The sequence below is a fragment of the Tinamus guttatus genome, unplaced genomic scaffold (genome assembly GCF_059628265.1).
Source record: "Tinamus guttatus ecotype Peru unplaced genomic scaffold, ASM5962826v1 Tinamus_guttatus_pri_ptg000013l, whole genome shotgun sequence".
Classification (NCBI taxonomy): Eukaryota; Metazoa; Chordata; class Aves; order Tinamiformes; family Tinamidae; genus Tinamus; species Tinamus guttatus.
Genome location: NW_028288547.1, coordinates 813,804 through 823,582, shown reverse-complemented (window position 1 = coordinate 823,582; position 9,779 = coordinate 813,804). Strand labels below are relative to the sequence as shown.

At 37.4% G+C, this 9,779-nt stretch overlaps 1 protein-coding gene across 1 annotated transcript; it reads right to left on the bottom strand.

Moving 5' to 3' along the window:
• Nucleotides 1–2,005: 2,005 nt before the first annotated feature.
• RCAN1 (regulator of calcineurin 1) lies at nucleotides 2,006–8,679 on the bottom strand. The gene is made up of 4 exons (XM_010211565.2): nucleotides 8,461–8,679; nucleotides 6,191–6,364; nucleotides 5,001–5,160; nucleotides 2,006–3,124 (listed from the first exon to the last, which is right to left on the bottom strand). The coding sequence occupies exons 1-4, from the start codon at nucleotides 8,545–8,547 to the stop codon at nucleotides 2,961–2,963; spliced, it is 585 nt and encodes a 194-aa protein (XP_010209867.1). The 5' UTR covers nucleotides 8,548–8,679; the 3' UTR covers nucleotides 2,006–2,960.
• Between the last annotated feature and the right edge of the window lie 1,100 nt (nucleotides 8,680–9,779).

Here is a 9,779-nt window from a genome sequence, read left to right as displayed (position 1 = left end):
TTAAAAACGTAATACCATTATTAGGTAGCAGGTCAAGTTTAGGTACAGAAGAATCAGTTTAAGCAGTATTTTGCACTGTATTTTATCCATTAGCAGATTCTCATACTTGAATTGTGATCACGCAAGCCTCTTAGTAGACGTATGGATATTTTTTTCTCCCTGCATACATTTATTTGGTTCATAAAGATGTGATATGGGACGATTTTACCTTTTCTAAACCATACATGCTTGTGTACTTGTGGTTGAAGACTTTAGACCAAAGTCGAAATTTTAGCTCCATGCAGAAATACCACCATGACATTTATAAGACAACAAAATATTTTAATTTAAATATGCCCCATACTATACAACTGTATAAAATACCAACTAAGCATCCATTCGAACATTAAGAAAAAAGAAGAAAAAAAAAAAAAGGCGCAAGCAATACACTGTTGCAACGCTAACAGCAGGTGGCACAAGCCAAACTGCACAACCAGAAAGACAGGTAAGTTACTTTCTCACAAATCGCTGTTCACAAAGATCAGAGGGGGAACATGTTGTAGCCATCCCAAAGCCTCCATGGTTTCTAGTAGTTGCCTGCCTTTATTAGGCAGGTATGTTAAAATGGAAAAAAGAAAGTCACCTCAGCATCTTTAAAAATTCTTTTCTTTCTAATCAAAAATTAGCACTGCTTTCTCAGCACTGCTAGAAAGCAGAACAGCAGTAACCCAAGTTGCTAATGCAAAATTAATACTTTGATAGGTAATTGTGAAATAGATAGAAAAAGGACAGAGTAGAAATTATCCCAACAATTTTTAATTGCAACTAGTAAAACACTAAGTCAAGTAGTAATTTGAAAAACATGAAAGAAAGCCTCGGAACAGCTTAAAGGCAGTTCTGGTAAACCTCAGAGATTTCTCTCCTCCCCCTTTCCCCAATGTTTGTTGCTGTTGTTGTGTATGTGAGTGTTAAATAAACAGTACGCATATCCAAAATATGCCTACATCTTACTAATGCAAAAAAGTTTATGCCCTCCACCTGCATGCACCATGGATCCAGCACCAGTGGACTGAGCCTGCGCCTGCAGGCGTGCTGGGCTGCAGCAGGAGAGCGTGCCATGCGAGCACGGTTGAAGATGCACACCAAGTGCCAGTGTTTGGCATGTCCTGTAAACCAAAGCAGCAACCAGAACAAGGCCATTACTGCAGATATTACTAAGTTAAATAGTATCCCTGTTCTCCTTGGTCACAGGATATTACCTCATATTTTGCTTAGTATATATTGACTGTCTTTTAATAATGCTGCATTTAACACTACACTACAGTTTGGAATGGCTCCCTTACACATCTTGCTACATTGTTTATCTTTAAAAAGAGGTGTGAACCTGGGCATCCAAGTCAGTGCTTGCTTCAGATGGCACAAAATGATTTTTTTATATTAATTTCAGCTACAAAACTTTTTTTTCTTCCCCAGAATGACTGTGGAAAAACTCAAGCAGGAGAGGAGGCTCTTTATTTCTAAAAACAGGTTGAGAAGCCTCAAACACCCCCTTTCTATAAGTGTAAAGTGGTATTTTCTCAAAGATAAAGTACCATCTTAACAAGCAAAAAAGAATATTTTAGCTTATTTCAAAGTGAAGATCTCAACTTTAGAAATCAGTAAGAAAACACACTTCTAGCATGTTTCTTCCTCTAAACTTGTATATCATGTGCTCTGTCTTTAGACAGTAACATATAAGAAACTCTAAAGCTTTTCCCATGTCTACCATAACCTAGGTATGCATCGTTAGTTGTCATTAAGCATTCTTAAGTTCTAGCTTGTTTTGGAAACAAAGCTAGGAAAGCAGATACTTATGGACACACAAAACCATTAGAAAAAGCGATACCAAGTGCAGCTCATAGAACAGCTCACATGAGGAATGAACGAGGGAAAAGGCACTCCATCTCTCTTCGCTGTTCTATGCACTGTATGCAATTTCTCCAAACACCCTTAAAACATTTGTTTTCAACATTGCAGATCAGATATTGAACAGAGTTCATGTTTCTTTCCATTGCCATTCTTTTCATTGAAAAAGTATGTTGCTATGAATATACAACAATACAGCTTTATTTATACATTTAAGAATACTTTTTTTCTGAAGGAGAAAGTCAGTTACTGAACAAATGTTATTGAAGATATAAATTATTTAAACTTAAATAATTTAAAATCAACTTACTCAAATAACTTTGCTATTGCACATATTTTTCATAACTTTTTCCAGACAAAACCTTACATAAGCATTTAAGAGGTTAAAATTTTAAAAGCACAAGTTACATAGCACCAAAGTAAGGTGCCAGATAAATCGTATGCCTGCTGGAAAAGGAGTGCCAATAAAAACAAATATAAATATATATGTATATACACATTTAGTAATAACTCTGGGATGTTTAGATAATAAATACTTTAAACAAACCCCCAGATTTCCAAAAACATGAAGTGAGAAATTTTAGAAAATAATGCAAAGTTGTTTTAGAAGAGCAAAAATACACATGCACAAAATCTATCATAAGAAATAGTTTTACAGTTCCCATACCTTAACCTTTAAAACCACCTCTGTTGTCACTATGTACTTCACAAAATGGCTAGTCTATATGTTTGAGGATTTACATGAGACAGAACAAAGAAAGCTATCCCCAGCTGCTTTATAATGGAACAGTACCCCGCAAAATAAGCCCATACCAGTTTCAGTTTTGTCACTTCTCAAAATGTCTTTTCCTGCCTATCTTCATTCCCAGCAATCTGGGAACACACTCATAACATCAATCAACAGGCAGCATTAGAAACAAGGAGGAAACTTCCTATTTTTTTTCTGAGCAAACCTTACACTGGAATTTCTCCTACTACAACTGCTGCTGTTACCACCAAATTTGTGACCAGCTATTTCCATAGTAAATGTTTCCCTTGCACACATCTGCTTATAACCCTTCAAAAACCAGAGCAGTTCAGCTTAAATGGGTAGGAGTATAATCTGGTCTTCTTGTCTGAATAATTTTTGGTTTGGGTTTCTTTGCTTCTTCTTCCATGTCATTTTCTTGGTCACTCTCACAGACGTGGACAACAACACTAGGAGTAGTGTCAGTTGCAGCATGTAGTTCATACTTTTCTCCTGAAAGTTAAAAATATTAGCAAAGCAAGTTTAAAAGGATCCATTTTATAGAAAAAATTAAAGGAAATCACTAAAAGGAAAGAGTATTATATTGTAAGTAATAAATTAAGAACAAAAGCCTGATGCCACAGTGCATTAGAGGACAATGCAGCCAGGTGCGTTGCCAACAGTCATGTCTACCATCTGCAGCCAGTTAGGTTCTGCTTTCAAAGCTACATAGCTCTGCTGCTTTCTTATATGTAAGTGTAAGTTACCCTAAGCACTCAAGGAAGTGGTCTACCTCGGTGGTCTCTAGTGGTGGGATTTTGTTATACTAAACACAGCTGTAGTATTCAAGCACACACTTGGATACAACACCCATTCGCAGTACCATGGAAATTTCATTTTCCTGAATGACGACCTAAAAACCACAGGATAGTTTGTGGGGCTCACAGAAGTCCCACAAAGTTTTCAATATTAAGAAAGGTAAATGCACTTTTTTCCCCACCTCACATGAGTGCTCTTAGACTAGTCAGCCATTCTGGGGAGCAACAGGAGGCTTCATGTATATGTAATGCAAAACATTCAGATATAACATGGTCAGCATGTAGAAGTGTTATGAATAAGTTTGCTTGACTGCTGGTTTGACACCTGCCTTCCCTGTAATATAAAAAATTGCTTTTAAATCTTACTACGTTTTATATCATTTTAATCTTTTGCTAGATGAGTCTTCTTATGGTCTTCATAAAAAGTATAAGCCATTGTGCTAATAGCAACTCTGCTTGCTACCAGCTCTACTTATTTCTTGTCCTAACCTAACAGACAAGTCCTTTTTAGGACTTATTGTCCAGAATACAGGTGAAAAAAAATAATGGGTAAAGGGATCACAGATCTATCAGTGAGCTTTTCAGAATACCCTGTAATAAGAGAACTTTCAGGAAATAAATGAACAGCTTTTACTGCTTACTAAAATTTTAATGTTGATTCTAAAACACGTGCTTTCATTTTAAGTTTTAGCAAAGCCGAAAAGATTTAAGAGGAAAGCTTGTAGTGAGGTAAGTAGCAGCCACTGGGCAAGCCCTCGATTTTGATAAATAGGGTTACGGCTTGCCGATCCTATTTGTCTCCTGCACTTCAGCAAAAGCTAGTTTTATTTTAACAAGAATATTCTTATTGGACTTCTGTTTCAAAAACTTATTTCAAGAAAACAAAATCTTTGATAAAAGCTTCTGATATGTCACTGTTATTCTTGACAGGTGGTTTCAAATAACATACTCTTGGATAAATAAATGATTCCCAGTATCATTTTACACTTATGTTACATTTTTACTGTAAACTGTTTTTGCTGCTAGTTTAAGCAGTAGAATTCACACACTATTTAAAATATGGCATTTAAGAATTCATAGTAACCTTCCCCCGTTTTACCCTATCACAAGCGTAGATTCTTGCCCTGCCACAAACTGCAGGAGGTTTAATGCCTCAGGCTGAAGCTGGTAGCTTCCCCTCCTGCTCATGCTGCTGTCTCAGATGAAGGATGTAATTCAGTTGAAGATTTAATGTTTTTTCTAGCTTGTCTTGCCTCATAGTAAAACATGCATTGATCAGCCAAGAGCCACATTAGGTACCTTTCTAGAAGCCAGTTCACTTCTAGAAAGGTACCTTAATGTGGTCTTGGCCTGTCCAAATGCATGTTTTACTATGAGGCAAGACACAGTAGAAAAAAAAAAATCCCATGAAATAGCAAGCCATCTGATACTGTGAAGCTATAGACATGACAACATCATTTCATTTGATTAAAAAAAAAAAATCTAGAAACTGAGAATGTTTAGGAGCTATATTACTCAATCAAGAGAGATATATTACTCAAGCAAAATTTTAGTCTTTTAATCCTTCTTACCTGGCCCTAACTTGGAGATAGCATATAAAAGATCATAGTTTATAACTGGAGTAGCATCTTCTACTTGCTTCCAGCCAACAGGTGGAGAAGCAGGAGGTGAAATCAAAAACTGTTTGTCTGGGTTTGGTGGTGCTAAATGTGAGCTTCCAATGTGCAAAGTCTGAAAAAAAAACACAAAGAACAAAGTATTTTCTTATGATCAGTGAATCCATCATTCATGAGGAACTCTGTTTGGATAGATGTTATGCTGTAACAAGCACTCAAGGTGGCAGCATGTAACAATTTTACTAGAGAGCATGTATGAAAGACCCAGTATACAAAATACAGACAAGCCTCCACATTCATAACTCTGATGAAACACGCAATGAAGTGTGCATATCTGCATTTTCTTATTACCCAGTTTTTACAAAGATTTTACCAGATATCATCTTTCCTCAAAATAGTCAAGTAGGAAGAAGCTGGATATGGGCTTTAAGGCTTAATAACAAATGGCTTTGAAACTTATTACCACAAGTGAAAGTGGTGGCAGTTCTAGATGGTATATAAACAAACTGGCTCCTTCAGGACTGTCCCCTAGGGACCTCTGAAACAGACACACAGATTAATTTTCCCATTAAATTTATGGAAGAAAATGCTCAGCAGCCACCAAAGAGCACCCAGATTAACAGAACCTGAATTTGTTTCAGCAGGCAGCAGCTCCAGAGCTGCATCAATGGCACACTGCAAGTCTGAATGTGTGCTACAGAAATGATCTGCAGTACTCAGTGTAGGACCAATGAGTACTCAGAGTAGGACCAATGAATGGTAGGATCAGTGTACAAACTCCTGAACACTTTAGTTTTACACTTGAACCCTCAGATCCCGTTTGAGTCCCCTCCACCCTTGTTTTTTTTTTTTTCTCTTGTATTGTTGACAAAACACACTTGCTTTCTCCACCATCGTGTCTTTGACTGTGCTGCTTAACATCATCTTCTCCCTTTCCCCAAGCATCTCTAAGCAATAAAGAGGTTTTGCATAAGTGCAAAATACATAACACAGCCTCCAAACACTCGTAGCTTTGGAGCAACTTGACATTCATAAGCAGATGGAAAAATTCACAGCCTTCATTAGCATGCCTGAAGACCTGTGGAAGCTTACTGCTAAGAGTGTTAAGCCTTAGCACCTTGGAAAGAAGTCACATGAAGACCCACCTGAGCAAAATAGAGTTTGATTTCCTTCCCAAGGAACTCTGTCTTGTGCAACTGGATTCTAGCGTCTGCTGCAGTTAAAGGGCTACTGAAGTTTATTCGCACTCTTTTGAAGCTCTTAAAATACTGAAAGGTGATATCTCTGTCATACGCTCTAAACAGCGATTCGAATTTGGCCTGAAAAGTAAAGACCAAACAAGAAAGTGAATATGCTAGGTTCCATATTTTCTTGGAAGAACTAGAGGTAAAGTGCAGTTATTACTAATAGCATACTATCTTTTTTTTATTATTGGTTTATAGATATCAGCTTTGTTTTGTTTTCTTATTTTCTAATATATAATTTGTTTTCCGAAGAGCATCCTTTTCCTTGCTTATTTAAGAAAATAGCTTATTATCAATAAAAAGTGTTGAATGAGATTTCTGATTTAGTGCCACTATAGAAATAACAGTATTGGCAAGATACTGAAGAATACTTGTTTTTATAAATAAAACTAACATCCAAAGATCTTACACAATGGCACAGTGGGCTGATATTTTTAAATGTGCAAATGCCAAGGTAATCAGCATTGAGCTGTTTCAATACAGAAAACAAAAAAAGTATATTTGCATGCTACATGTAGTTTTCCTCATCAAGTCAGAGTGAGCATCCATAATTAAGTTTCTAATCATTGCCTTTTCTAATAATCTGCTGTTTTCACTTAGGAAAATGAACCCAAAGATACACTATTATTGAACTCTAAACAGCCTCTTTGTTTCTGGATCCAAATTCTCACCTCACTAACTTTTCTGGAAAGTCCTGAGCACTAATCATACAGATCCTGAGGGGCCTTGGACATACTTTTTTACCTTTTATTCTGTAGTAAGAACTGCGGCAAAACCTCATAACTCATCCATAAGTCTATAAAGGATTTAATTGTCTTAACTGAAAGGATTGCAGAATATTTATCAATAGCTGGAGCCTCATTCAGCATTCAGCACTCCAAAGACATCCACGCAAACTGGACTTTTTTGGTACTGTTTACAAAGATTGCTTCCATTCTTACTAAGATTGCTTCTTAGTCTGGATGCCAGACTAAAGGAGGAGAAAGCAGTCAAAAGTTCTGAACCTGGCATGCTCTTGTAAAGTCTTTCAGGCTACAATAAGAATACAGTAATCAGCCACCAGTAGTCATCAGCCACAAGCCCTATTTCAGCAATGGGGACAGATTATGCACAATTGCATTCTGGGCATTTTCTCTAATAAAAGCCTATTAAAAGTTAAACAGGCAGCACAGTTATGTATTTCTGGCCTTTTTTTTTTTCTTCTTCCCTTTTTTTTTTTTCTTTTTAATATATATACTTATATTTTGGATTACTAGAAAAAAAAGCAAAGATAAGAATGCAGTGTTTACATCAAAAAATCATTTTCCTTTCTGAAGCTAGGTACATAACCACTACATTTCAAAACTATTTTAAAATCCTTGTTGTCCTGATCCTTAAGTCACTCTTAAGCTTCTTCAAAAAGAGAACCGAGACAAAAACAGAACTGTCAGCACAGAAAGTCCTTGTTTGTTAAGCTTCCTGTACTGGAAAGTGAGCTGAATGCAAGCGTAAAAACTGAGTCTGAATTTCCAAGATCTCAGTCATATGCTAGTTGGGGAAGAGAAAACAAAAAGGTGAACTGTATTTCAAAGTTTGTGCTCTACTTTAAATTCAGAGATCAGCTGTGGGATCCATGCAATACATGTAGTTTTTCAAAGAATACGTGAATTATATAGGTCACGTATCAAGTTAGCAATATAAAACAATTATATGTTATTTTGCCCTTCAAGTGTCTTAGTAGCCAACAATTCACTGCACCAGTACTGGATTACTTACATAAGAACTCTAGTAAGTTAAATATAAATCAGAGAAAAGTTATTAACAATAACAGTGCCAGCTGCCCCCCACCCCCCGAAGCCTGAAAAGTAGCGAACTAAAAATTACGTAGATCTTATCACCAAAATTGTAATCTCAACATCACTGAAAGCATGTATGAAGTGAATGATATGCTCCACAGGCAACAAAGACTATTTGGAGGTGAATTTCTGATCCTTTCCAAGTAGACACAGCTTAAAATCTTACAATTTCCAGAGCACAAAACATTCACAACAGAGCATACCACTGCAGATCCTTCCAAACTGAAAGCTTCCTACCAGTCAAAAAGCTCATAAACTACACTATTTTAAGCAGTTTTAGCACTGCAGCTCCAGTATAGCAATTTACTCGAATGAAACCCAAAAACCAGAGCATACCCTTGTTTCTGCTTGATTGAAGACATCACTGTCAGCCACACAGGCAATCAGAGAACTGAAACTGTAGTTGAAGTTTCTAAAATGCATGCTGTGCTTCTCTACAGGAAGACTTGCAGTCTGGCAAAACGCAGTTACTTTTAAGGAAGCCGCCAGTGCTGCAGATGAGGTTTATAAAGGAAGAAAGCCCAGCCCCTCTGGGCTAGGGAGGAGAAAAAAAAAAAAAAAGAGGGGGGGGAAAAAAAAAAGAGCGTTTCAGAGCATCCAGTGTGCGAGAGGGGATTGCTGAGGGAGCCGGCACGCTCGGAGGCAGGAACGCGCTGAGAGCTCCGGCTGGCACGGGCTGACGTCAGCACGTTAGTCAGCTTCCCTATGCTAATTGCTGTGCTGCGGAGGATGGAAAAAACAGCTGAGGGCTGCACGGCAGCTGCTTTATCGAGCCCTCGCGCAGCATAGTTTCCACTGGTAGTAATTCCATTCAGCGCGCAGACAACATGCTCTTCACTGGAATGGCACAGCCCATCTTAAGATGGAAAATGTTACTTGCTACAGGACCAAAGTCTCCAGTAATACGCTGCAATTAGCCAGGAGGAAAATTTCAAGGCTTTGGAACGGAAACCAAATCCCTCAGGTCAACAGCTCTCGTTAACTTTTTGGAAAATTACAAGAGCACTGAAGTTTTAGAGATTAGGAAGAATTGATTTTGGAAAAAAAAAATACCTTTTCCTTTGCAGGGAAAATTCATTTCCAATTTGTTTGCTTCAATCTGGCTTTATGGACTACTTCCTGCTCTCACATTTTCCGAAGCTCAGCCTGAGCCCTGCAACCTCACTCTGGGGGCAGGTGGAGCTTCTGCAGCAACCTGCTGGAAGGGTTTAAGGGACAACCTGGATTCCTGCAGTGATGAGGGATAAAAATCCACATTTATGACTTCTTTTCATATATGGACTTGTATCATGGTTTCAGAACATTTCCCCTAAAGCAGCACAGGATATGGATTTTATTTTTTGTTTAAAAGATTATTACTTAAAACTGTAATGTATCTCATGCTGAAGCTTTTACAAGCTGTTTGAAACTGTCCTGTGAAGCTTTAGATTCAAATGTGTAACAAAGTCAAAACTGTGCATGCATTTTAGCACATTTTGCTATAAAATGGGGCTGCAACATCACAGAATCACTGACTTTTATGAAATAAGATTTTTAATTTATGACTGTTTGCAAGTATTCCATAAATATGCAACTAAGTATAACTAGTCACATGAGCAGTCTCCTTGATTTCCATGGGCCCTACTTATTCACTTTTACTTCAAGATGTTTACCGT

Bases quoted from the DNA above. Each gene is read 5' to 3' on its own strand.
- RCAN1 (XM_010211565.2), bottom strand. From the start codon at position 8,547: ATGCATTTTAGAAACTTCAACTACAGTTTCAGTTCTCTGATTGCCTGT. The intron at 5,161-6,190 runs GTGGGTCTTCAT...TTTTTTTTTCAG, and splicing joins TCAAACTCTATTTTGCTCAG to ACTTTGCACATTGGAAGCTC. The intron at 3,125-5,000 runs GTAAGAAGGATT...TTTAACTTTCAG, and splicing joins TATCTCCAAGTTAGGGCCAG to GAGAAAAGTATGAACTACAT.